This window comes from Populus nigra, chromosome 6 (genome assembly GCF_951802175.1).
Source record: "Populus nigra chromosome 6, ddPopNigr1.1, whole genome shotgun sequence".
Lineage (NCBI taxonomy): Eukaryota > Viridiplantae > Streptophyta > Magnoliopsida > Malpighiales > Salicaceae > Populus > Populus nigra.
In genome coordinates, this window is record NC_084857.1 from 10,521,158 (window position 1) to 10,548,900 (window position 27,743).

The 27,743-nt window shown below is 34.4% G+C and overlaps 5 protein-coding genes across 5 annotated transcripts; 3 read left to right on the top strand and 2 right to left on the bottom strand.

The window, feature by feature from the left end:
* Nucleotides 1-468: 468 nt before the first annotated feature.
* LOC133696017 (pentatricopeptide repeat-containing protein At5g13770, chloroplastic) lies at nt 469-2,578 on the bottom strand. Its single transcript, XM_062118024.1, has one exon. It carries the CDS (start codon nt 2,519-2,521, stop codon nt 680-682), a length of 1,842 nt encoding a protein of 613 aa, XP_061974008.1. The 5' UTR covers nt 2,522-2,578; the 3' UTR covers nt 469-679.
* Nucleotides 2,579-4,847: 2,269 nt separating this feature from the next.
* Nucleotides 4,848-6,916, top strand: LOC133696024 (pentatricopeptide repeat-containing protein At1g73400, mitochondrial-like). The gene has a single exon (XM_062118035.1). The coding sequence runs from the start codon at nt 5,103-5,105 to the stop codon at nt 6,786-6,788; it is 1,686 nt and encodes a 561-aa protein (XP_061974019.1). The 5' UTR covers nt 4,848-5,102; the 3' UTR covers nt 6,789-6,916.
* Nucleotides 6,917-10,376: 3,460 nt separating this feature from the next.
* On the bottom strand, nt 10,377-11,949 carry LOC133695622 (protein SLOW GREEN 1, chloroplastic-like). Its single transcript, XM_062117533.1, has one exon. The coding sequence runs from the start codon at nt 11,726-11,728 to the stop codon at nt 10,724-10,726; it is 1,005 nt and encodes a 334-aa protein (XP_061973517.1). The 5' UTR covers nt 11,729-11,949; the 3' UTR covers nt 10,377-10,723.
* Nucleotides 11,950-14,988: 3,039 nt separating this feature from the next.
* LOC133696354 (putative pentatricopeptide repeat-containing protein At2g02150) lies at nt 14,989-19,955 on the top strand. Its single transcript, XM_062118526.1, has 4 exons — nt 14,989-17,728; nt 17,927-18,080; nt 18,938-19,070; nt 19,513-19,955. The coding sequence occupies exon 1, from the start codon at nt 15,163-15,165 to the stop codon at nt 17,506-17,508; it is 2,346 nt and encodes a 781-aa protein (XP_061974510.1). The 5' UTR covers nt 14,989-15,162; the 3' UTR covers nt 17,509-17,728; nt 17,927-18,080; nt 18,938-19,070; nt 19,513-19,955.
* A 3,600-nt stretch (nt 19,956-23,555) lies between these two features.
* On the top strand, nt 23,556-27,217 carry LOC133697611 (26S proteasome regulatory subunit 8 homolog A-like). Its single transcript, XM_062120286.1, has 9 exons — nt 23,556-23,852; nt 24,270-24,367; nt 24,538-24,762; nt 24,885-24,947; nt 25,047-25,210; nt 25,806-25,962; nt 26,072-26,170; nt 26,255-26,365; nt 26,814-27,217. The coding sequence occupies exons 1-9, from the start codon at nt 23,630-23,632 to the stop codon at nt 26,952-26,954; spliced, it is 1,281 nt and encodes a 426-aa protein (XP_061976270.1). The 5' UTR covers nt 23,556-23,629; the 3' UTR covers nt 26,955-27,217.
* Nucleotides 27,218-27,743: the final 526 nt, after the last annotated feature.

Sequence of the window (27,743 nt, forward strand, 5' to 3'; positions counted from 1 at the left end):
ATTACCTTCCTAACAAGGAAATGCTAAAAATATTGCAGCAGCAAGTCTCCAAAAGGATGCTCCAGCTGCGGAGACTTGAGATGATCAAAACAAGGAAAAGCAAGTTTAAACGAGTTTGATAGTGAAGAAATCTCAACTTTGGTATAAAAAAATTTATTTCATCTAGTTCCTGTACGTTTAAGGTTCTTTTTACTCTTAAAAAATAATCAGTTTTAAAATACAGCGTGAAACCTGTTTTCACACAGTAAAAACATATGGTGAGGCTTCAAAAAATGTTTAAAGTAGATCGCTAGGCAAGCATGAAAGTTGCAAAAACATTTATTAAAGACTTCTTTTTACAAGACTTGTAGTTTTGACGTGATATCCTAAAAGATTACAAAAACTGGCCAATGAGTTTCTTAAAGCACAAAAGTTAGATTAATTATAAATGAGTTTTTCAAAGAACAAAAGTTACATCAATTATATATGAAAAAAAAAATTACATTGCATTGGATTTCATTCTCGATTCCGTTACGTACACTTAATTAGATCATTATATACTTGTTCAAGAAAATAGAAAAAAAAAAAAAACGATGTACATTTGTCACCTACCATGAATATTGCCTTAACAATGAGTGCAAAGAAAAACCCAAAAAAAGAGAGAGAAGAAATACAAGTGTAATCAATCGCATAATCTATGTTACTTTGCCCTGAAGCTGTCTTGCAACCATTTGGCTTGGATATCCAGTCCAGCATCCCTCATTGCATTCGTAGCGGATCTATAAAGCCTCTCGTCTATTGGTGTTCCTTCAGATTTCATGTCTCTTAAAAGCTTCACCAACTCGTCAATCCGACTAATTTTAGAGAAAACTCCAGCCATAATTCCTGCCATTGCCCCGTCAATCACACCCCCATTAATCCTGTACTCATGGTAATACCTCACGCACATCTCGTACTCCTTGGACTTGTTATAAGCACTTATAACACTACTGTAAGTCACTTTATCTGGTGCCACTTTCCTTCTCTTCATTTCCTTCCATAGCTTCTCCACCTGCCTTAAATTCTTGGCTCTCCCATGCATGTCCAACAAAGAATTGTATATCCATACATTTGGCTCACAACCTTTTAGTTTCATCTTTGCTACAAGCCTCGTTGCATCTCTTGCCCTGCCAGTTTTCCCATACATTGAGATCATGCTAGAGTATGCCACAACACATTTGTCAAACCCCCTTTCCTCCATCTCAGAAAACACCATTTCAGCTTTAGAATAAAGCCCAGCTCGGCAATAGGCATTTATTACAGAAGCATATGTCACCTGTCCTGGATCACAACCATCATATTTCAACTCCTCATAAACCTTAACAGCTGCACTGAACCCTCTCCTTTTGGAAAAGCCATTGACAATTGCACAGAAAATGCAATCAGACACCTTCAGATTAGCAGTACCCTTCATTACCTTAACAATCTCAATTGTCTTCTCCATTTGCCCTTCTTCTATATACATCAAAACAAGCCTCAAAACAATTTCGGGATCCCTTAACATTCTCTTCTCTAGAGCTTCTTTGAAAAGCTCTTCGGCGACCTCTACTTCTCGAATATTTGCAAATGAACAGATTAAGGAAGAGTAAATTGAAGAGTCCTCCAAAATTCCTTTCTTTCTCATGTCTCTAGAGTATTCAAGAGCTTGAAAAGCTTGGCCTGATCTCCCCAATGACAAACATAATATCTTGTATATTTGTCTTAAAATCATTGGTTTTGAATCCAGTTTTCTACTTTCAAACTCGTTAAACAATGCAACAACTTTCTCTGCATCACCTAATTTATAATAGGCCTTCATTATCTGACAATAACACCTAGAATCCAAAGGAATGCCTGCTAATATCATCTTTTCGTGTACAGAGATTGTGCTACCATACATATGTAGCTTATTATACCCTTTCATTGCTGAATCAAAAGCCAAAACAGCAATTTTACTATCAGATTTAAAATTTTCAAGTAAATTCTCTACAATCTTGAATCTTCTAGCTCTAATGCAACTACTAACCAGAGTTGAAAAAGTAAAACTATCTGGGAACACGTTGTATTTTTTAAAGTCATCAGCCAACGACAAAACCAAACCCCATTTATCTGATTGAATCAAGTACCTTATTAGAAGCTTTAGCACTGGTCTTTGTGGCCTAAATTCTGGCTTTTCTTTTGCTTTCTTATAGTACTCGTATGCTAGTTCTTCAGACTTGGGATCTTGCAGAACCCCACATAAAAAATCATTTAACTTGTCTGGATGATCTGGAATTGGATAGCGTTGGGTATCTTCAAGTTTCAAGTCCAGTTGGATGACAGGAAAATTCGTGGATATCGGCTCTTCTTCTAGGATAGGGGATGGACAGCTAGAAGAAGAATTCACGTGACAAACAGGAATATTGAAGCACGGGAGAGGGAAAAAGTGAAGGGTTTTGCATGTTTGAGGGAAGATAATCTTGTGGGGCTTTCTGCAAGAGTTAATGGAAGGTGCTGACCAGTCTGGAGAACTGGAAATGGCCATTGGAAATGAGGTTTTGGACTGCTGAGGGCCATGGATGATAAATTATAATTTAGATTCTCCATTCCATTCCACCTGGTACTCGCGTTATCCTCCGGTGGATTTTTTCTCGTCCATGTCCGGATCGTGCGAGCCACTAAAGACATGCCACGTGGAAGATTTGCGGATATAAATGATAACGTGCTCTAAGAGTAGCCACGTGGCGTAAGTCCAAATTCAAGTCTTACTTTAATTTTAGACATTCCGAAGTGCTGGCATGCTACCGCTATGCTTGGGGTTGGGTCCTCCAATTTTTGTTCCCTATTGCCTTGTTCATAATCAAGTAAAATTGGACACTTTAAGCATTGCATTTTGTGATATTAACAAGAGCCAAGGAGGGAACACTAACTCTATATTCAGGGGATTCATTTGCAATAGTGTAATGATGATTTTTTAATTGACATTAATTTTTTTTTTATAAAGTATATTGGTTATTATCAAATTAATTAGGAATAAAAAAGTCTCGTTCCAAAGATCCAGTGAAACAAACAAAATACTCTTAAAAAAAAATTAAAATTGATTTCAAGGGACAATTTCATGCTTTTACAATGATTTTTTTTATATTTATAATGTCAAACGAGAGGCACTTTGGTATTTGACTAGACATAATAAATAAATAAATAAATAAAATATATAGTAAAATGACCATAACATCCTTACAAGTAAAAAAAATAAAATTAGCTTTCAAGGACCTTTTTGTTTTTTCACAAATTTTTTTTATTACTATCTTAGGGCTATTGAATCTTTTCTTAAATAAAGAAAATAAAAATAATAAAAAACACTTGAACGTGTGGGGAACTTTCACACTCTTTGAGTGATGTGCGTTGCACCTCCAATAATAATAAAAACAATTCCCTCTCATCATGTCTTTTAAAGCGTCGTCATATATTTTACTTTTTGTGTTAGCTCATGTCAATGTTGGGTGGTTAATTTATCACCGATAATACTTTTTTTTTCTCTTACTGCCCCCCTTCCACACACAAAAAAAATGACAGATTTGTTCTTTTTATTTTTGATATTTCAAATTCAATCATTGTTTTTTTGATTTCTAGTTTTTATTTTTGATTTTTTTATAAATATTTTATTTATTTTCAATTTCATCATTTAATCTTAACTTGTCATATATTATGTTTTCTGATTTAGTCCTAATTGTTTTAAATTCAAATTGTTTTCTTGACCCTTTTATAAAAAATTTATTTGTTTTTAATTTCATCATTCTATCTAAACATTGCGTATTATTTTTTATCAATCTGACCCTCATGTTTTTTTTTGAGGTTCTTTTACTAAATTTATTTTTCTTTTTAATTCCACCCTTCAATCAAATATAAAATTTATCTTCTCTATTAATTTTGATCATTGTTTTTTTAATGTTTTTTAGGTCTTTTTTCTAAATAATTTTTTTTATTTTTAATCTCGCCCTTTAGTAAAATATAAAATATATTATTTATTACAACTTTGTTTTATCATTATGTATTTAATCGGTTGGAAATTGAGCCATATTTTTTAATATATATATATTCGAGTTATTGTGGTTGTTTTTTTTTAAGAATTTAGTATATCTAATTTTATTGTCTATTTTTTATCATTTAGTTAAAATAAAATTAATTAATTTAACTCAATTTGATCCGAATCAAATAATTTTTTTTTAAAAAAAAGGCTTGATGCATTTGAACATTTTGTTTTGCGAGAAAAAATAATCTGACCCTACATCATCAAAGCGCACGAGCACCAAAACTAGTTTAATATAAACAATCTAGCCGCCACCCTTTCTAACTTTGATATGCAATAGATACGGTACAATTTTTTAAAAAATGTAGATAAAAGTGAAAAAAAATGAATAGATTACTGAATACTCAACGTAATTATCCCCTCCTCCCCCTCCTATTATTATTGTTATTATTATTATTATGCACTATAATCGTATCCATGTGTCGTACTGTGCTAGTTTGAAATACTTCCTAGTATTTATTATTATCCTCAAGAATACTTGATATCTTAATCCATTCAAGACAGGACTGAAATTATACTTCTAATTAATTTTTTGATGATATCAAACTCCTTTCATGCTACACTTATTCTATTTAAATAAACCATTCCCATCATGATTAAAATTAAAATTACTGGTTGATTGAAATGAATTCTTTAATAAAATTCAAATCATTACTATGAATTTCTCTCACGTAAAAGGCAAGAATAATGAACTTAAATAATCTGGGCTGGGCGCTGCTTTTCTATACAAGTCCAGCCCAATGTCATTAGCAAAGTCATTCGCCGCACAAGCCCGCCTCTATATTCACATCGGCCGAGTCTTCTGGCTAATAATAGCTTCGAACTCTCTCCCTGTCTCTGCTCCCGACGGGCGGCCATTGCCTGGACAGTGTGACTGGTTAGAAGCATCCCCAGCGCTGTTTTTCACCCCCTGGTATTTCTCTTTCAATTCTCCTTCTTCTTTTTTTTTTTTGTTGAAACTGAACTAGGAAATCAAAAGTTTGCAATGGTCCCTCTTCTTTCCTGTCCCTTTATAGTAATAATCTAAACCCTCAAAATGAGGAAATTTCCTACATGTTTATTTGCTTTCAAAAGAAATCACCATTCTTTGTCTTTCTACAGAAATGTTAGCCCTTCGTTTTCTCTTATTCCAAAAACCTTAAATTCGCCCTCCCTATCATTTCCCTTTGCTTTCTTGCCTGCTAATGTTACTCCTATGTGCTCATATTGCTCTCAAGTTGCCCCATTAGAACAGACAATCGAGAGGAGTGGTAGAAGAAATCGTGTTAGAGAGTGTGATGTTGATAAAATCTGCGAAACTATAATGGGCAGCTCTAGTTTCTCGAATTGTGATCATAATGATCATAATTTGGAGAAAAACCTTGACCAACTTGGGTTAGAGCTGACTACTGACCTGGTCCTTAATGTTCTTGGTAGGCTTCATTTTGAGGAAAAAACTTCGTTTAGATTCTTTATGTGGGCAGGGCATCAAAAGAATTATTCCCACGAGCCTTGTGCTTATAACGAAATGATTGATATTTTGACTAGTACGAAATATAAGGCGAAGCAGTTTCGAATAGTCTGCGATATGCTTGATTACATGAAGAGGAATAACAAGAATGTTGTTCCTGTTGAGGTTTTGTTAACCATTTTGAGGAATTATACAGAGAAGTATCTGACCCGTGTTCAGAAATTTGCCAAGAAGAAGAGGATAAGGGTGAAGACGCAGCCGGAGATCAATGCCTTTAACTTGTTGTTGGATGCTTTATGCAAGTGTTGTTTGGCTGAGGATGCTGAAGGATTGTTTAAGAGGGTGAAGAACAAGGTTAAGCCTGATGCTAACACTTATAATGTAATGTTTTTTGGCTGGTGTAGAGTTAGAAATCCGACTAGAGGAATGAAGGTTTTGGAGGAAATGATCCAACTTGGTCATACCCCTGATAGTTTTACCTACATTACTGCCATCGATGCATTTTGCAGAGCAGGGATGGTGAACGAGGCAGCTGAACTTTTTGAGTTCATGAGAACGAAAGGTTCAACTATGTCATCGCCCACTGCAAAAACTTATGCAATCATGATTGGGGCTCTGGTACGGAATAATAGAATGGACGAGTGCTTTAAGCTTCTAGAGGATATGATAAACAGCGGTTGCCTCCCTGATGTTTCAACATTCAAAGAATTGATCGAAGGGATGTGTTCGGCTGGGAAGATTGATGAAGCTTATAGATTTTTGCAAGAAATGGGAAACAAAGGTTATCCTCCTGATATAGTTACTTACAACTGCTTTCTCAAGGTCCTCTGTGAGAATAAAAATAGTGAAGAAGCACTTAGGCTTTATGAAAGAATGATTGAAGCGGGTTGCTTTCCTAGTGTGCAGACTCATAATATGCTGATTTCAATGTTTTTTGAGATGGGTGATCCTGATGGGGCATTCGAGACTTGGTATGAGATGGATAAGAGAGGCTGTGCACAGGATGTAGATACTTACATTGTGATGATCGATGGGCTTTTTGGTTGCAATAAAGTAGAGGATGCATGCTTTCTGATAGAAGATATCGTGAACAAGGGAATGAAATTGCCATATCAGAAGTTTGACTCATTTCTGATGCAGCTTTCAGTGATCGGTAATATCCGAGCCATCCACAGACTCTCAGAGCACATGAGGACATTTCATAATCCTTCTATGGCAAGACGTTATGTACTAAATCAAAAGAGAAAAAGCATGAGCGTTAGAGGGAGGTGAGACGATATGAAAGTGATCTTTGCTTTCAGAATATGATGGTTTGTCACATGTATGCTTCTTTATCACTTTGTCTCTATCTAATGGTGTATGTTTTATTCAATGAAGGGCCATCCATATTTTTCCTCTTTTCCTGTAAGCGTATGCAGTAAAATATCGCTGTCTTTATTTGTCCTTGTCCATGTCCTTGTAGCTTCAACTTGAACTGTCACTTCACATTTCATCCCCATTAAACATGGCGAACTTCAATGGCCAAGTATCTCCCATGTTTAGCGCCTGATATCGTGCAATCGAACAGGAACTGAGATTTCACAAAGGAGGAATAGGAATTGCTCTTAACTCGGTTGAACTTGCTAAATTTTCTTGCATTGTTAACGTCAATGCCCGACCCACTGCAGTATCTCGTAATCTCTGTGTCTCGAAATCTTTTGGTTGACCTTCATTTCATTCAGGGCGGATTATTTGCATGTTGATTATAAAGAGTCCACGAATGATATTATGTGAGGCCTAAGCTGTCAAGGTCCGTTTTGTTGGAACATCATATGGCGCCCGAAATAAAAATTAAACAGAGAATAAGCAACATGGGTCTTGAATAGCAAGTCAAGGCACTCATTCGTTAATTCTTCTCCGAGCTTCCAAGCCATTAACAGTCCCAAATCCCATGTACAATCAATTCTTTGCATGCTCTCCTATGTACTCGAGGCGTGCCTTTCTGTGATGAATACTATTATATTACCAAATACGATCTTGTACCAACAAGCGAAGTTGTTCCATCACATTTTTGCTCCAACTAGCAAGTTCTTCTGGGCCAAGCTAAAAACTGTGAGATTGATTTCATACAATCACGCAAAACATTAATGATAAAGTTACTGGAAATCGTGTTCCCTCCTAGCCCCATATCATAAAGAAACAAAAAGAAAACAGAAGAAATAAAAAACGTAAGTTTTTATTTCATTCTGTAAATGCCAATACACTGGAATGATTCAATGATTGTTGTGTTGTCTTCGCAACTGAGTATATACCAAATCCAGCAACAAATTATCTATGTTGTCAGTTACGAAAGGCTTAAGATAAGAGGAAAATAAGAGAAATAATGCAAGTGGTAAATATTTGGGAATCGCATGTGAGGATTCAGAGACTGGACCAGGAAGAAGTAGAGCTGGCGAGAGACATGCGCAAACATAGCAGCAAGGAGTCAAGGCATGACAGAATGATCTTCAGTATCTAAATGCTAAAGCCAACTGATAAGAGACATGCACTTACTTTCTAAAAGTAGAATAATGGCTTGGAAAGCATCGGCAACAAGTATATGATTGAATGATCTTGGATATCTAAAATGTCAAAGCTAACTGGTAGAAAGCATTTTCCAACTGGTGAAAGCTGAGCTTGCCAGAGCCCCTTCAGCGACATGGATGGAAACGTTGTTGGATGCTTTATGCTAGTAAATTTTACCATATAAAGTACCGCAACGGCCCCTTGCAAGAATATTTTTTTTCTAGCCCTCTCCTTCAACAAATTAAACTTTTAGCTCTGAAAATAAAAAAATTTAAATTTTAGCTTCCTGTAAAAAGATTTCTTTAATCTGGCTCTTGCAAACAAAAATTCCTAACTCCATCCCTGTTGGGCATTATGCTAGTTTCCAAAAAATACTACTATCTAAAGGCACCAAGGCATAAAACTCTTTACTAGGGGGGGGAAAAACGAGAGGAAAAGAATCAGAAAACCCTACAGCATCTCTCTCCAATCTTAATAGTTATTTTTTTGATAGGATAATTTTAGTAAAGATAAGGAAGACTTCAACCCAAAATTATCTCAGAATATACGATTCAGAGCTCTCTCTCCCCCGCGTTCTCTCTCTCTTTAAGGCAAAAGCACCGAGAAAAAATTCGAGTGCGCGACCACAGAGCCTTGCACCACACCTTCAGGATGCTAACACCCACTTCCAAAGTAGTCAAACCTGGAATTACCTGAACAGCATCAATCTACCAACACCGCAACACATTTCTCCTCTTTTGGAGATCAATAGTCAAATCTCAGACCAGCAGCCTCTCGAAATAAAATAAAATAAAACCCTTCAGAAAGGGATTTAAGTCTTCGAGATAGCTCTCCAAGGAAGTAACTTTTCCCCTCCTTGGAGGCATCCTTCAATGGAACATTGAAACTCTATTAAGAGATTTCACTTCAAGATTACCAATATTATTATATTACATGCTCTCGATCTCGCATTATCATCCTCCACCTTCACCAACATGACATAATAACCTGAACGAAGCTGCAAATCCAACTTCCAATGATGCACGTCTCCAACGAAGCCAACCGTCCAATAAATACTCTTCTCATGGAAAATCCAACCAAGATCTCACCAGACTATATTTATCCCTGGCTAACTGTAAAATCCCAGAGATTAGCAAAATTTGTTGAGAATGACTGAAACTCTGATGTGGAAGACAAAAGAGAGAAGTTTTCGTTCAGCTTTTAGTGAAAAAAGAATAGTCCAGCTATAAACTGAACTCCAGCAGACTTGAATCTCCAAAAGGTCCACCAAAGTGTGGCCATTCCAAAGATTGGAGGTCTAAGTGCACCCATGGCATTGTCATTGTAAAGAACCAATGGAAAGCGTTTAGCCAACCTTTTCCCAAAGTAGCACGACACATACACTGCATAATTCTTGTGTTATGCTAGCAGGAATGAGCACACACAAATGAATAATGTCTATATATAACCCAGCCAGCCACATGCATAACATTTGTTCATTCTAAAATTCAATAGCAAAATACGCAAGTCAAAAGAATCCACAATTCATTGCCACAAGCAGAAACACCCTTCAGATCAAAGTGAAGTATTCCAGGAAGAAGCAGAACAAAAAATGAAACTTGTCCTCGATAAAGACAATTATATTAATTAACTGAAAAGAATTCCAAACGCAAGATAGAGAATACAAGTTATCCTCGAAAACGTGAAAGTAAAAGCAATGTCATAAAAGAGCAGCCCAATCCTGCTGAATGATTCCAAGCAAACTTCCCTAAAAGCGTACAAATCATAATGCTACGAAAAAGAAATGAAAACTACCTATCCACAACATTGTCTCAGAGTGCACTGGTTTTTAAAAATTCTAGTATTTATATCCAACCATGCACACCATTAGACATCATAGACAGCGCAATACCATAAAAGAGGAATAACAACATTCATTGTCGAAACATAATAAAAGCTGAAGAGGAATGGGAGGTCTGACCAACCTTGTTCTAACAGAAGAAATTCCATTCCTAGGGTCCTCTCTCCATTTCTAGAATGGTATTTTCTCTGAAAAAGAACTTTAAGACAGAGCCTTAGAAAGAGTTCCGTTCAGAAATATTGAACCGTGGAGACAAGTCTCTTCCTCTTATATTCACATCATGGAGGTTGGATCATCTCAAGTATTACAAGAATGCATCAACTTTGGAGTCATTGGAGATTGACAATTCATTAACGAAATCATGAAAATTTGCGCAGCAAAAATATTATTTAACTTTTTTATAAAATTATTTCCACATTTAAAGAATGATTTCAAGAATATGTTAAGACCATAACATTCCAAACAAAAGAAAGATAGGCCGGCAAGAAAGCTTGCATTGCAAGTGAAGCCAGTAGTTTTTTAAAATTAACACGGAGACAATCCTCAAAAGAAATGATCGAAACCATTCCTGTAGCAACAATGTATGTGTTACAGCTCTATTAAACTCGGTCCTCTTTTCTTTATTCCTTTTAATTATCCTTGGTGAAACTCCAACCATGTTCCCACATCAACCCTAATAACTTAGACGAGTAGTGAATAACTAAACCTACTTCACTAAATGAAATTGAGGATGATTACCCAAAAATCCAATGTCTTCCTTCTCTATCTGGAGAGCAGCTGAATTCTCGAAATCATTATTACCTCAAACTTCAAAAACCAAAACTCAATTCTTCTCGTTCGACCCAAAAAGCTTCATCCTTGATAACGAGGTCCTCAAATATCCCTCCACCTCAAACTTCTTTGGAGAAAGTTCGCGATACTTGGCAAACTGCTCTTTTGCCTCCTCGTTTCTATCAAGCAAACTGTATATCATCCCTCTACAAAAATAAGGCCTGAAATCTTTAGGATCCTCCTTCGACAACTCTTGATAACTCTCCAGCGCCTCCTCCACGTTCTTTTGCAGAAACTGTATCTGAGCCATAATCAACCTCACGTCCCTCGCTTCTTTCACTTTATTCTCCTCTTCTGCAATATCTAAAGCCTCTCGTAACCTCCTAATAACCGCGTCTCCTTCTCCACTGCGCTCCATTAATAGTGCATTCTCGAACAATGCCTCAAAAGACAAGGGATTCGCAACGAGAATTTCTTCAAACACATTGCGAGCGTCTTGGACCCGGCACATTTCATTCAGCAATCTTGCCATCAAAAACTTCCATTCAGTAACCTCCGGTTGCGCAGATACTAACTGCTTTAAAATATTTAAAGCGTCGTCGTCTTGGCCCTTTTCAAGCTTCTGTTGTAAAAGTGATTTTAGAGACTCAATTGCTTCAGCATTAGATTCTAGGAATGCTTGTAAAGGAGTCGATGCGTCACTTTGGTTCTGGTTTTGATGTTTCTCTATGCCTTCCTCTTCTTCTTCGAGGGTCGGGTTTTGTTCAGTGAGAGCTGCCGGGTTTTCAGCTTTTGCAGGCAGTACAGGGAATTTACCAGTCATGGAAGCTGTAACACCGATCAAAATTGCTGTTTTGGTGAGAGTTTTTAGGGTTTGGGTTAGTGGGTTTTTGAAAGTGTCATTTGAGGAGGAGTGGGAGGAGGCTTTTGGTATTTTGAGAGGAGGGGTCGAAGTGGAATTGTGGGATTTGAGAGTGGTGAAATGGAGAAGCGAAGGTGAGTTGAAGGAAGAAGGGGTTTTGAGGTGGAGAAGAGAAGTGGCTAGAGTTAAGTTCATGGTTGGTGGAGATACAGGGAGGATTTTGAAGCGAGATGGTTTTCGAGGTTCGGGTTTTGAGTAGAGGAGAAGGTTGCCGGCGGAGGGTTATAGACTTTTAGCAGACTTTTAGGCGCTGATGGTAGGTGAGAGTAGGAGGGGGAGAGGGCAGGAAATTCGGTTTCTGAATAGAACCTCCTGAACCTGAACACCAATCAGTAGGCATCACCGCCGTTATATCTTAACAGATGTCTTCCCAACTTCATGCTTTGCCGTTACAAAATTCAAATTATGTTGATATAGAAAATTATTATTGTATAAATTAAGGGTCCCATGCTCACTGGAAAAAAAATTAAGATTATAAATTACTTGTTAAAAGAAATAAGAATTGTTTAAGTAATAGAAAAAGAAAATGAGATTAAATTCATTACCCATAATTTATACAATAATAAAAAATAGCAATAAAAAAAAATGAGGACCAATTTTGACACCAAGAGTAAATGAAAAAAAAACATCAAGGGATAAAATTGAAAAACAAAATAAATAAAAAATAAAAAAAAAACAATAAAAATAGCAATCAAATAATAAGGACCAAATTAAATACTAAAATTAAATGATAAAATGATGAGGAATAAAATTGAAAACAAAATAATTTTTAAAAAGCATTAAAAGTAAAGTAAATAACAATAACTAAAATTCATACAAACACAAACCAACAGAAAAGGTTAGTTCATTTGATTTTTTGCAAGGGCTTGAGTGAAATTTGAAACAAGAAGAGAGAAAGAGAGAGAAGGAAAAAAGTTAATCAGAGCTTAATTGTTGTTCTGTCGTGCACACTTGACTAAACACCATGAAAAGAACAATGCAACTCTTCAAAGACCATCGTGAATGACATTATTTTACCAAGCGGGAGGTGTCACTTGTGTCACTTGAAAAGCGTGAACACCTTCTACTGGCCAACACTTACATGGCATACACTAGCCACTTTTATTTTTTAAAACTATTTTTATATTTATTAAAATACTAAATTATCAACATCCAAGTTGATTATAACTAGAAAAACATAGTAAAAATAATAAAATAACCTTGGATATCATTGTAGTCATTTCATCGTGCAACGAGGTGGTAGAAAACTAAAAAGCCTATAAACTCCAAGTATTTTTTTTTGCTTTTAAAAATATTAAAATTATTTTACTATATGTATAGAATATAAAAAAACTGATTTGTTCATGTTCAATATATTAATAACAAATGAACCTCATCAAAAAGATTGTTTTCTTCTAATTGTTAGTTAAATAGCTTTGCCTAAGAAGGGAAAGATGATCTTTTAACTATCCCATATCACAATAACACGTGTCTTGATGGATGGTGAAATGTTAGGCCCTATTAATTTTATTTTAAATTAGTTGCTCTGATTTTCCAAGAAAAATGGTAAATGCAATATGAAAATTAAATTTTGTGTTCAAATACCCGTTTTTATAAAATATAAATGTTTAGACATTGACACCACTTAGTGGGTGAACAAATTAAAGCACGGTGCTGGTTAAAAATTGTAAGCTTACAATAACAATTCCACAATAAATTATGGATATTTTGTGAACACCAACACATATTTTATTGTGGAATGTAGTAATAACTTTTTTTTTTCACTCGAGTATTTTTCTTTTTATTTTTTTAATTGAGTTGAATTGAGATCAAATTTGATAATTTGATTTAATATATTCGGGTGGAGTTTGTACCATTTCAAGAAAAAATCAACATTTAGTTTGAAAAAAATAAATAAAATTTTATTCATTTAAAATAATTGAGAAAATAGAGACTAAATTTGAACAACAAACATTCAACCCCTCTTTCTTGAAGGAGTCCGGGTCTAGATTGCACGGTCAGGGGAAAGATCATCCTTTTTTTTCTTCACTCATTTTTTTTTCCAACTTAATTCCATAACATTTAATTTATTTGAAATTGGACTTAATAGTGTTTTTTAATTACCTTGATATGGATATCCAACGATGTTGAAAAACAATTACGATGTGTGGTTAATGTTTGGTTTTACAAAATAGAGTTGAATTTTATTGATCTAGAAAAATTAAGACTCGAGGAAGAAAATGCGAAACTGAAAACAATTACAAGGATTTGGGTAAATAAATAACGACAAAGAGAGTGGCACGTGCATAGCAAGCACTAACGTGTGAGGGATGCTGCCACGCTTAAATGATGCTTACAGTTTCCTCTAGCATCGGAGTGCCACCTTTCTTGGTGGCGTTAGATGCGTCTCAACGAGCTCTTGCTCATGGTATGGTGTATGTGTAAATTGATGGCACGTTGAGTCTTTTTTCTTCTTCTCCACCTTCTACCCCTCTTTTTCTCAACTTTTGAGCAAATTCTCTCCAAGATGCCAAGGTGTCCTACTAGTTTATTTTTATTTAAAGTTTGATCATCATTATATTAATTGTTATTTGTTTTGTTTTGAACTATTTTTCTAATTGAGTTTATTTTTAAATCTTATCCATCGATATTAGGTTAATTGTGAATCGAGTTTCATGATTTTTTCCAGTTTGTTTTTTGTGAGGGAATCCTAAACTCATAACTAGAGTCAAGAATTTGAAAGGTTAACCTATGTTACATTGCATATTTTTTTAGGATATTTTTTAAAATACTTGTTCTTCAATTTCATCATTAACATTGGAGTTATTAAGGATTAAATTTTATAATTTTTTTCCTTTTCAATCTCATGCTCTGTGCTGGTTTAAGAATTAATTTTTATATTTTTTTTAGTTGATTTTTGCAAGATTATCTCGATCTTACAAGTGAAGTTGCATGTTTAACAGGTTTACTAAGGTATTTTTTTTGTTTCTTTTCTAAATTGATTTTTTTTTAATTTATCATTCAACGTTGAGTTGGTTGAAAATTAAATCTTAATTATTTTTAATTTATATTATACGAGGTTATCCTCTTCTTATCACCCGGATTATTTTTTTTATGGTTTAATTAAAATTGATCCAAGTTATATGTTGCTGATTAAATATTATAACAAAAAAAAAGTCATTTTATATTTTAAAAAGGTGTCATATAATACACATTAGATTTTTTTTATTTTTAAATATTTATTTTTATAAAAAACACGTTATCACTATCTTTATATTTTTTTTTACACTTAATTTGTTTTTATGCGACCGCCATATATTACGGACCAAAAATCTACGGGGGATGCTATAAGTTATTTTTCATATTAAAGTATTAAACATAGAAAGCATGGGCTTGGCCCGTGAGTCATAGGACTCCTCCACATACTAAAAATGTTCAGAATTGACACAGGTACACACCATAGCTGCCGAGAACTAAAAAAGCTCATAAACCCTCCTTGTGTCTCCTAAAGTCCTAATACATAAACCCTAATTTTTCTATCACCTAAACCAAAATCACTCCAAAAAAACTATGATTGCATCAAAACACAAATGAAGCATATTGAAGCAGCTATCAGTTTCCTCTTCAAAATGTTAAATTCTCTCCGCAATTTGGGTAGCAGTTTAGCTCGAAGAGTAAGCCCTCCTTGTAATCATCACCTCTCTTCCATTTTCTCTTCACCTTCAACAACAACTACACGTGCTTGTTTAATATCTTGCTGCTTCACTGGCGTCCTTTGCATACTCAGGTTCCCATTTGTAACCAAATCAAACTCAAACCCCACCAATTTTTTTGATGTTTTAGACAAAGTTTCAATGACTAAAATCATTCAACAAGACCAATGGAATGACCCAAGAGTCGCTGGTTCAATTCAGTCTTCCTTAGCCCCAATATGGGTGTCTCGGGTTTTGGTTGAATTCAAACAAGATCCAAAATTGGCTTTGAAATTCTTCAAATGGGCTAAAACCCGAGTTGGGTTTCGCCACACTACTGAATCCTATTGTATATTAGTGCACATTTTGTTTTATTCTAGAATGTACTTTCATGCTAATAATATTCTGAAAGAATTGGTTTTATCCAGCTGGGTTTTGCCGGGCTCTGATGTTTTTGAAATTTTATGGACTACGAGGAATGTTTGTGTTCCGGGGTTTGGTGTTTTTGATGCTTTGTTTAGTGTTTTGGTTGAACTAGGAATGCTTGAGGCTGCTGGTCAGTGTTTTTTGAGGATGACCAAGTTTAGGGTGTTGCCAAAGGCACGGTCTTGTAATGCCTTTTTGCATAGGCTGTCAAAGGCAGGGGAAGGGGACTTATCAAGGGATTTTTTTAGGGACATGGTTGGGGCTGGTATTGCCCCAACGGTATTTACATATAATATTATGATAGGTCATGTGTGCAAAGAAGGGGATATGCTGACTGCTAGAAGCTTGTTTGAACAGATGAAAAAGATGGGGTTAACGCCAGATATTGTTACATATAACACACTTATTGATGGATATGGTAAGATTGGGTTGCTGGATGAATCTGTTTGCTTATTTGAAGAAATGAAGTTCATGGGTTGTGAACCCGATGTAATAACCTACAATGCCTTGATTAACTCTTTCTGTAAATTTAAAGGAATGCCTAGAGCTTTTGAATTTTTTCGTGAGATGAAGGATAAAGATTTGAAACCAAATGTCATATCTTATAGCACATTAATCGATGCTTTATGCAAGGAGGGGATGATGCAAATGGCAATTAAATTTTTTGTGGATATGACCCGTGTTGGTTTGTTACCCAATGAATTCACATATAGTTCTTTAATTGATGCAAACTGTAAAGCTGGCAATCTAGGTGAAGCTTTCATGCTGGCTGATGAGATGTTGCAGGAACATGTTGACTTGAACATTGTTACATACACGACTTTGCTGGATGGCCTTTGTGAAGAAGGGATGATGAACGAAGCAGAAGAGTTATTTAGGGCAATGGGGAAAGCTGGGGTAACTCCTAACCTGCAAGCTTATACTGCCCTTATTCATGGGCACATCAAGGTTAGGAGCATGGATAAAGCCATGGAGTTATTCAATGAAATGAGAGAAAAAGATATCAAACCAGACATATTGCTTTGGGGAACCATTGTTTGGGGTCTTTGCAGTGAAAGAAAGCTTGAAGAATGTAAGATTATAATGACTGAAATGAAGGAGTCTGGTATTGGTGCCAACCCTGTCATATATACAACACTGATGGATGCTTACTTTAAGGCAGGGAATCGCACAGAAGCAATCAATCTGCTAGAAGAGATGCGGGACTTGGGTACTGAGGTTACAGTTGTGACATTTTGTGCATTAATTGACGGTTTATGCAAAAGGGGTTTAGTTCAAGAGGCAATTTATTACTTTGGCAGGATGCCAGACCATGATTTACAACCCAATGTTGCGGTTTATACAGCCCTTATTGATGGTCTTTGTAAAAATAATTGTATTGGAGATGCGAAGAAGCTGTTTGATGAAATGCAAGACAAAAATATGATTCCAGATAAAATTGCTTATACTGCAATGATAGATGGAAATTTGAAGCATGGGAACTTTCAAGAAGCATTGAATATGCGAAACAAGATGATGGAAATGGGTATAGAACTTGATCTGTATGCATATACTTCCCTGGTCTGGGGGTTGTCACAATGTGGCCAAGTGCAGCAAGCAAGGAAGTTTCTTGCTGAGATGATTGGAAAGGGTATCATTCCTGATGAGACTCTGTGCACTCGACTATTGAGAAAGCATTATGAACTAGGAAATATCGATGAAGCTATTGAACTGCAAAATGAATTGGTGGAAAAGGGTCTAATTCATGGCAACAGCAATCCTGCAGTTCCTAATATTCAAACTCGAGATGATTTAGATTTTTCTAATTTTAGAAAATAAAAATTCAAGGCACAAGGCTTTTCTGGCACCTTTGCTTGGATGGTTTAACTGTCCAGACACGGTTTTTGATGCCAGTTCACTGATTTCAATATTGCTTCATGAGCTCTTTGCAGATGCGGATCTGTTAAATGAGTTTCCAGGTAGCAGCATTCTGGTGACTGTTAGAAGAAAAGTTGTAGCATTTATGCCCGATTCAAGGCTTCCAAACATTACTTTGGAGGTGAGTGGTAAACTGTGGATTCTTCAGGTTTTCAGTTATAACAGTAGAAGCATTGTATATAGCAACTTTATTAGTTTCACGGACATTGATTAAACTTGAAAACCACTCTGAATGGAAATGGTCGAACCAAAGTTGATGCTGATGATATTTAACTTTTCTTCTGTGTTTCACTTGAACTTTCTAAACTTTCTTATGCAGATGGTTGGCTCTCAAGTTGGAAGATTTATACATAAGTAATGGAGTTTCAGGTACTCCTGTACACAATATCAACCAATTGAAAGCAATTAAACTTTGCGAGGAAACTGGATGTTCACTTGAACCGCATTCTGACCTGACCTCTTTGATCAGCAAGGTAAATTTTGCTTTGTCTAAATTTATATATTCTGGAAAATGTCTCTGATAATTGTATGCTCAGTTTGTCTATGTTTTTCTGTTTGGTCAATGGTTTCCCTTGGGCTTTTGTTCTACTGATGAGGGTCGGGTTGGGGCATACCAATTAAAAGAGATGGAGATAATGATACTATCATGTAGAACTTGGGCAATCATCTCCCAGCAGTTGCTCAATTATAAAAAATTATATATTTGATATTTTCTCCCATCTTATTAATGGTTGTTCTAATTTTACCCAAAAAAAAATCTTTATTAAAAGTAGAAAATATTTAATTAGAAAAAAATTGACTGCAATATTTTAAGATAGAGCAGCACAGTCTGTAAAGTGAAAACAAAATATAGAAAATCAAGATAAAACGCTTTCCATATTTGTTGAATGGCTGCTAAAGAACTCTAAAAGCCTCAGCAGTAGCACCATAAACAGGCTCAGAACACTATTGTATCCCACAACAGCTACTTAAGGATAAGAAAACAATTCTCTTAAGGATAAGAAAACAATTCTATCCCTCAATAGATAATTCAAAAGGAATTGATTTTTAGAGATCTAAGGTTTTCCGTCCACTGTCATCATGCCTGAAAACATAGCTTGTCTTCATAAGATCAAGTAAGACTTGCATATCCTGAGCAGATGCCTTAAAAAATAGTGTCATTTTTTTATTTGTGCTATAGATAATGATAATACATGCATCTTCAAATCTTTTCAACACTGATGATAAATTATAACTTTTTCTTAAAAAAAGGCTGGTGATAATTAAGGGTCAGAGGGAGCATATCTAGGATTTGGTTCGAAAATGTTAATTGTTGAATTGATGGATGCAGGGTACGAGCTATGGATTCATTAGCAAAAACTGGAAGTACTGTTTTTGTGGATGCACTTATGACCTGCTGTCCAGATGAAAAGGAATTGTTGTTGAGCTGGAAGGGAATTATAGTTCTTATATTTTGTGCAAAGGTAAAGCACAGAAACACATTGCAGCGTGATATTCCCTCCCTGTGTTCTTATGCTTGCTGTCTGTTATTTTAAATCATCAGTTCCGTATTGGGAGTTACAGTGACACGTGGCCTAGTGTGGCTGTCATTATATGATTCACTATCTTTGTATTGTTCCATGTAGTGGTGGTGGCAGGTTTATGGAGTCATGGAACACATCAATTCATTCGTAGCTCGAGTTTCATAGCAGTCTTAAGATATCTTCTTCAAAACTCAGAAACCAAAACTAGCTGAAATTGATTTAAGCACGTTGTTATCCTTGCCAATTAGTTTTTCAATGCACTTACAGACGTGCCAACATACTTGTGCACGTATTTAATGGGGGGATGCTTTAATGTCTAAGTTTACTGACTTCTGCTTAAATATTATTCAATGTTTTTTTCTGACCATCTTTTATCCATCAGGTACGGAAAAGGGTTGCAATGCATCGTTGTGTACGGAGTTCGGGCTGAAAATAAATTTTGGATCTCATGATCAACCTTGTGAGACATCCATGGTGACCTTGAGCTGCTAGAGAGTTTGCTTGCATGCTGAGCGGCTGCTTTCAAACATCACCACCTTTTTAGAAACAGCTTGGCAATGCTGCTTGTGTAGTTCGGTCTGACGTGGTATGTTTACAGAATCGGATTTTCTTTGTCTGGCTATGGTGGATGGCTAGAGCAATGCTGATTTACATCTTTACAGCTTTCAGTACAATATCTTCTCTATTTGTGACAATGAAACTAGGTTTAGGTGCCATCGTCAGAGGCAGTCAGCTGATGCAGTACCAATCAAATTGTTCAAAATGAACAATATGTATCTCTATTTCGAATTTGAAGCTCCCAGAAGAAACATGAAAATTTTTTCATGGGCAGGTCTACGTGAGCCAAAACATTTTAATTGATTGGCAATAACGAAGTCTAATTCTTAATTTGGCTAAGTTTAAAGAAAAAGATTAAAAAAAAACATAAAAAACAACGTGAGTTAATTCATCAAATCCATGATCTAAATCCATGATTTAAATTATAAGATCAAAATAACCTTATAGAAAAACAAACATAAAAAACAACTTGATTTAACTTCACATGTTAAATTAACAATTAATCATAAGACTAAGATAACTTTATAAATATTAAATTAAAACATATTATGAAACTCAATTTTTAGTCACCATGTCGGATCTAATATTGAACAGTGAAATTTATAACAATTAAAATAAAAAAATTATAGAAAATAAGTCAAGTCAATCCAGGTTAACTCGCTAAGCAATATTCTCTGGTCATAAGGTCAAAATAACTTGATAAAAAACAAACTGAAACAAATCATGAAATTTAATTTTTAATCAAACATAATATTAATTGAAAAAATTGAAAAAAAAATCAATTAAAAAAAAATTAAATCAACTAACTTAATTTGCAAAACCTGTAAGCCGGGCTATGAGACGAAGATAACACAGTAAAAGGCAAATCTAATGTTGAGGGACTTGTGACATGGATCATGAGATCAAAATAACTTCTTATAAAAAATTTAAAAAAATAGGCTGATTTAACTGAGGTTAAAATGTCAAAACTTGCAAACATGATCATGAGATCAATATATATCTACAAAAAACAAATCAAAATAGATTATGAAGTTCAATTTTCAACCGATCCAATGTTGAATAATGGAATTAAAGAAAAATTCAATAAAAAAAAGGACACAAAATAACCCAAGTCAATCCGAGTTAAGATGTTAAGCATTATTTATGAGTTATGAGCCCAAAATAACTTAATAAAAAACAAACAAAACAAAAAAGTCTAATTTTCATTCAATTCAATAATAAAGAATGAAATTGAGTTAAAAAATTAATTAAAAAAAAGTCAATTGAGTTAACTTACTATCTGTTTCATGAAAGTGAAATAATTTAATAAAAAAAATTATTATTTTAAAAAAAATTAAAATAAAAATTGATTGAAAAAATAAATAAATAGTGGCATGTGAGGAAGGTTTATATATAAGAGTGAGATGGAGGTGATGAATTTTCTTAAGAGTGTGTTTGAGAGTGTGATTCTAGTTGTTTTTTAAAGTATTTTTTACTTAAATATATATTAAAATAATATATATTTTTATTTTTAAAAAATTATTTTTGACATAACACATCAAAATAATATAAAAAATCTTAAAAAAATATTAATTTGAAATGAAAAAAAAATTAAAAAAATATTTTTAAAACATAAAAATAAACATGACATTCAAATTAGAAACAAATTTATAAGAAGTTCAGAATTCCATAGTAGAAAAAAAAAAACTCCAAATTTCCAAGGGAATCCCACAAACACTGATGCCATCCCGATTTTGAGGTGAATATATATATATAAGGTGGTGCTTTTCTACTATGATCGGCTATTGGTCTCCAAGTAATTTTTTAGGTAGAACTCCAAGTTCAACTCTCCTTTTTTTTTAAAAAAAAAAAGATTTCCTTATTATTTTATTTTAATGTCATCTTTATATTTTCACTATCATCACATCCTTCCATTAATTAGTGATACAAATGCCATTAAAAACTGACATCTACAATGTTTTTACAGCATTAAATCTCTACTGATGTGTATTTTGATCCTTGAAATATTTTAAAAATTTACTTTGGTCCTTGTATTTTGTTTTTTTTACAGGAAGTAGAAGAGTATTAACCCTACAAAGATACTCAAAGCAAACCTGGTGGAGAGCTGAACTCCAACGAGTTATGCAATAAAAAAGATTGAACCTCCCATATCCAAATTGTACACTAGAGATGAGAGATGAGGTTTAGAAAACACATAATGATTGAACTTGTTACTGTCAAATAATCAATTTAATTTAATAACTTAAATTATTAGGTGAGATTTTTAATTTTTTTTATTAAATAAATAGAAATAGTAAGATTTAAATTTATGATCGCTTGGTCAATAAGATTCTGATACCATGTTAAATAATCAATTTAATTCAATAGTTTAACCTATTAGATGAGATTTCAAGATATGATTTATATTATTCTCTATCATCCTTATATGTGTATGACTCGAATTTAGAAGAAAAAAATATAATTTATTCCCTTTTTCTATCCTTTATAATCTATTATAAAAGACATGAAAATATACTCGCTCAACCAAAATGTATGGGTAAATTAGTTGAATGCAAAATTTCTCTAGTTAGGGAATTAGAATTTTTTTTTGGTCTTAAAGTTTATATTTTTATATCGAGTTTATAAATATGCATATAGCCATATAATATATTTTCAACAGTTTTTATATATAAGTTGTGCATCGTGTGGAACAGAATATTATTATTTTAATAAGCTTTTCATGCATAGATCATAATTTTGTAGCTATAAATTTGATATAGAACATTCTTTTTTTATAATTAAATAAAAAAATCAATGGCGAGATTAATATATTAGATTCTATATGTAAAAAAAAAATTGAACTTTCCTAGCCAATCTAAGTGCAGGAAGAGGGATTTTACCAAAAATAAAAATTGATCGAGAAAAATAAGAGAGTGTTTGTCTATGTTGTTGTGTTTGTATTTTGTTTAAAACGCAGATACAACAACGTTCGGTAATAAAAAAAAATGCAAGTTACTATTTATGATTCCCATCAAATTATGTGTTTAAAACACTGGGAAATGAAAGCAGGTGCTACTTGCTTCTTGCTGCTGCACTGTTCAGTGAACAGTGCAGCACCCCTTAATAGTTGCACTGTTCATTAAAGTGAATTTTTTTTAAAAAAACTAGTTACAATTATTTTTTGAAAAACCAGTGCAGTTAATTGATTTTACTTGCACTGTTCATGTGAATGTGAACGGTAATTTTTATTTTTTTAAAAAAATTAGTTTAAAGTGAATTAAATTTATTCGTATTGTAATCTCAATTTTATTCCTGATAATATTTTACCTAATTTTATTGCACCCGCAAAAAATCATGGAAACTGTAGTTCTTATCGGATGAATTTTGTATGTAATAGAATTGTAAATAGTTTAATAGAACAATAAATTTTTTTTATATATAAAGTATGATTTATTTCACGATGTAATAGCAATAGTTAAATCTACAATATTTAAATTAAAAACCATAAATATTAATATATATTTTTTAAAATTATTTTATAACCTCAATTTCAAAAGCATTCTTAACCAAACACATTAAATTATTTTTTGTTCAATCTTAATTTCAATCACAGTTTTAACTAAACATATATTTTTTCAAATCAATTTTAATTAAAAATATTTTTTATAAAATATATTTTTTTAAATCATAATCATAACATCTATTACAATACCAAACTCATCCTAAATAGAAGCATAGTACTAACAAAACTTGGTATGGAGTCGAGTAGTCGGAGGAGCACCGATTGATTAAACCGTATGCTGTAGGGCCTAACCGCTTCAGGCCCACAAAAAAAATGGGATGGGACTGCCTGCCATTTAATTTAGATTAATTAATAGTATTTTTGACTTACCAGAAAAGAAACCTTTAAATTAAATAACGATATCTGCAACAAAAACAAAAAAAAAAATCAATCAATCGCGATGGCAACTGTAGGAGTGGAGAGGAAGCAACAGCAGCAAACAGAATCAACGATGACGATGATAGCGGAGGAGGGCTGCTCGGCGAAAACGGGAGCGGCGAGGCAAGGAGAGGGTTTGAAGCAGTACTATCTCCAACACATCCATGAGCTTCAGCTCCTTGTCCGCCAAAAATCCCACAATCTTAATCGCCTCGAAGCGCAACGCAATGGCCTTAATTCCAGAGGTGGGTTTTAATTCGACTCGGATTTATTAGTTTTTTATTTTTTTTCAATAGATGAATAGATAGATCATAATATATTAGTTAGGGTTTCATTATTCGATTTGTTGATAGCTTAGCTAGGGTTTTTCTTACCTTCTCCACAAGAACAACAACAATAATTGAAAACCAAATATCTAGGGGGAAATAACAGAATTCAATGAATCTGTACACGTCTTTTTGTAAATTATTCCTAATTCTGGGAACCTGTCCTTGTTCTGGTGATTGCGTTAGCTACTACGGTTCGTGGGATATATAAGCTTATGATGGGTTGCACGACCATTTCGGTTTTATGCTACTGGATTCGTGAACTTGATGATAGATTGCATCTGCTATTACTTAACGTATAGGTTGAATGACATTGTTAACTTTTGACATGTTTAGTGAGGATGCTTAGAGAAGAGTCGCAGCTACTTCAAGAGCCTGGGTCATATGTTGGTGAAGTTGTCAAAGTAATGGGGAAGAACAAGGTGTTAGTTAAGGTACAGTATCTGTTCTTTTTGTTCAATGCAAGTCAATATACTTTTTATTATGCCATGTCATGGTCCGTTCTCTATTGAGTATTTTGGTGGTAAGCACTCAATGCTTTTAAAAGTATTGGAATATTGATGTGTTATTAACGTATAGATAAAACTAAGTGGCCTTTTTTTAGGTTCATCCAGAGGGGAAGTATGTTGTTGATATTGATAAAAGTATTGATATCACAAAGATCACTCCATCAACAAGGGTTGCCCTTCGCAATGACAGCTATGTTCTTCACTTGATCTTGCCAAGCAAAGTGGATCCTTTGGTCAACCTCATGAAGGTTGAAAAAGTTCCAGATTCCACCTATGACATGATCGGTGGTCTTGATCAACAAATTAAAGAGATTAAGGAGGTTTGTATATTCATTTGTTTTTGGTTCCATCCAAGGATTTCCTTGGTCTGTGATTATAACAGCCATGTTAGGTTTTTTATTTTCTCATTGCTTCCTGTTACTTTGTCTTGACACCTTGGTAGGTCATTGAACTTCCAATCAAACACCCTGAATTGTTTGAGAGTCTTGGAATTGCTCAACCAAAGGTATTGTGTCATTAAGTTTTTTCCATCTGTTAATTCACACCTTTGGTGTACTTGGATTTTGGACTAAATCTCTCTCTGTCTCTTTCCCTCATGTCATAGGGTGTTCTCCTTTATGGACCTCCTGGCACAGGAAAAACTCTACTGGCCAGGGCAGTGGCTCATCACACTGACTGTACTTTCATCAGGGTTTCTGGTTCTGAATTAGTTCAGAAATACATTGGAGAAGGCTCTAGAATGGTCAGAGAGCTTTTTGTTATGGCAAGGTCCGTCTCTTTTTTTACTTGCGCCTCGTGCTCAATTGATTCTTAGTGTTGTAAAGCCCTTTTCTTGAAGTATATACTATATATGATTAAATTCCTCCCGTCTTTTATTTTCAACTGCTGTGATAGAAAGCAGTAGGGCTCACTATTTTAATAAATAAACCATAATCAGGAAAAGGGGCCATGTTGCCAGATTAAATATGTTTGTGGCATGAGTTAAACTACAATTCTGGCATACCAGGCACAACACATTATGCCTCCATTCTAGAAAGTTGCAGCTTGGGAGAAATAAAGTTACCATTCTGATTTTGAAAACTATGATCCATTTGAAAGAAATATTTTATCCTTTTTTTTTTCTAGAGTTGGTCATCTCACATGCTCTATATTTTATCCTTTTTTTTTTTTCTAGAGTTGGTCATCTCACATGCTCTAACTTCTTACATTTCAAATGCTTAGTTGTAGCCTAATTTTTATCACCATTTACCTGTTGGTTTATAGCCTTATGTTATGGTGCACAAATCTGTTTGCTTATATACTCTACTTCACATTTCACATCTTATATCTCGGTATGATTTCTGGGTTGATGGTTTTGTCACAGAGAGCATGCTCCATCAATCATTTTCATGGATGAAATTGATAGTATTGGATCCGCTCGAATGGAATCTGGCAGTGGCAATGGTGACAGTGAGGTGCAGCGTACTATGCTGGAGCTCCTCAATCAGCTAGATGGATTTGAAGCATCAAACAAGATCAAGGTACTGGAGTACCTTCAGAAGGAAGTAGATCAAATAGGGGGGGAGTATGCAAGGTATTGACATAGTTATTCATGCTACTCACTACCATTTCTGGCAAACTGTTTAACAGGTTTTGATGGCTACAAATCGGATTGATATTCTGGATCAAGCTCTCCTTAGGCCAGGAAGAATTGACAGGAAGATTGAATTTCCAAATCCCAACGTGGATGTATGTATAATTTTTATTTGTTTGACTGTTTTCTTTGCTTATTCTGTTTCATAAAGAGTGATGCAATGGGTAATGAATATGCAGTCACGTTTTGATATCGTGAAAATCCATTCAAGAAGGATGAATTTAATGCGTGGGATTGATATGAAGAAGATAGCTGAGAAGATGAATGGGGCATCTGGTGCAGAGCTCAAGGTATTTTTCTCACTATATCAGTTTCTTTTATACCTCTCGCTTTTATTGTTCTGAATGCTTAAGTAATTGGAAAATTGTATATCTCCTGGAGCAATTAGGTAATATTTGGAAATACATGACAAGGAGAATTGAAGCTCTATTTTATTTAAGTAAATGAAATAAAAAAATAAAATAAACAAAGATAAGAAAGGGGATAGGGATAAATCGATCAAAAACTGTTTAACTTGTTCCTGTGATACAAACAGTTTTCATTTCTCCTCCCGTTACTAATATCTAACTACTGTTTCGGGTAATGTTTCTTTGAATGTCCTTGGTGAAAATTGGTGGGGGAAAATGGTATTTTTATGTGTATCATGAAACAGAAAAACGACTCTACAGATGTACAAGCAGCTTTGATTAAATTGTGACCGTGTTTGATGCTTGCTTGCATCTTGTTATGCTTTCACAGGCGGTGTGCACTGAGGCTGGAATGTTCGCTCTAAGAGAGAGAAGGGTCCATGTTACACAAGAAGATTTTGAGATGGCTGTAGCAAAGGTCATGAAGAAGGAGACGGAGAAGAACATGTCATTGCGGAAGCTCTGGAAATAAATCTGTTTCTGTAACTTGCTGTGTTTTCTGTTTTTTTTTTCTCCCCTATGAAAATGTCTCAAGAATCGAATAGGGGAGCAATTTAGAGCATTGAATATTTACGCCACTGGATTTCCTGCCTGGACCTTGTCAGCACCATGCACATGATTTCTTTCACGAGATCAAGGGATGGGCATGGAATTGTTGTGTTTTGAAAGAGTTGTTCGTGTATTGTCTTTGTAATCCTGAATGCCTGATGGGAATTATTTATTTCTTCTTGATTATTGATTCTTTATATAAGTGCTAGGAGCAAGGCCTGCATAGCTTGAGATGAGGTCAGAAATTGAGAAGGGATTAGCTTATTGGAGAAGTTCCAAGGGTAGGATTTGAATAATGTAGGACCTCCCATCCTGGGTCAAGTCTTAACAACTAGTGTTAACCTTGATGGGTTTCGGTAGCCTCCTGCCCAAGACCTGAATTGCAGAAAGTTACAGTCCTGGTGGGACTGCTGTTTTCCTATGAATGCCACTGTCTTTTTGGAGGTAGTCTCTCATCTTATGTGTTTCTTATTAAAAAAATAAGCAAGATCAATTAAGTCAAATTAGTAATTTGGCTTTGAAGCAAACAATTTTGTTTTATTTAAATATCATATATATTTATTTGTCAATTAACAAAATAGGATGTTATATTTTTTTGAAAGTGGAAGATGAAGAAGGTAGTCTCTCATATTATTTGTTTATTATTAAAAAAAGAAGAAGAAAGAAGCTCCTTAACAATTTATTTTGAATATGAAAACTCTGAAAAGACTTA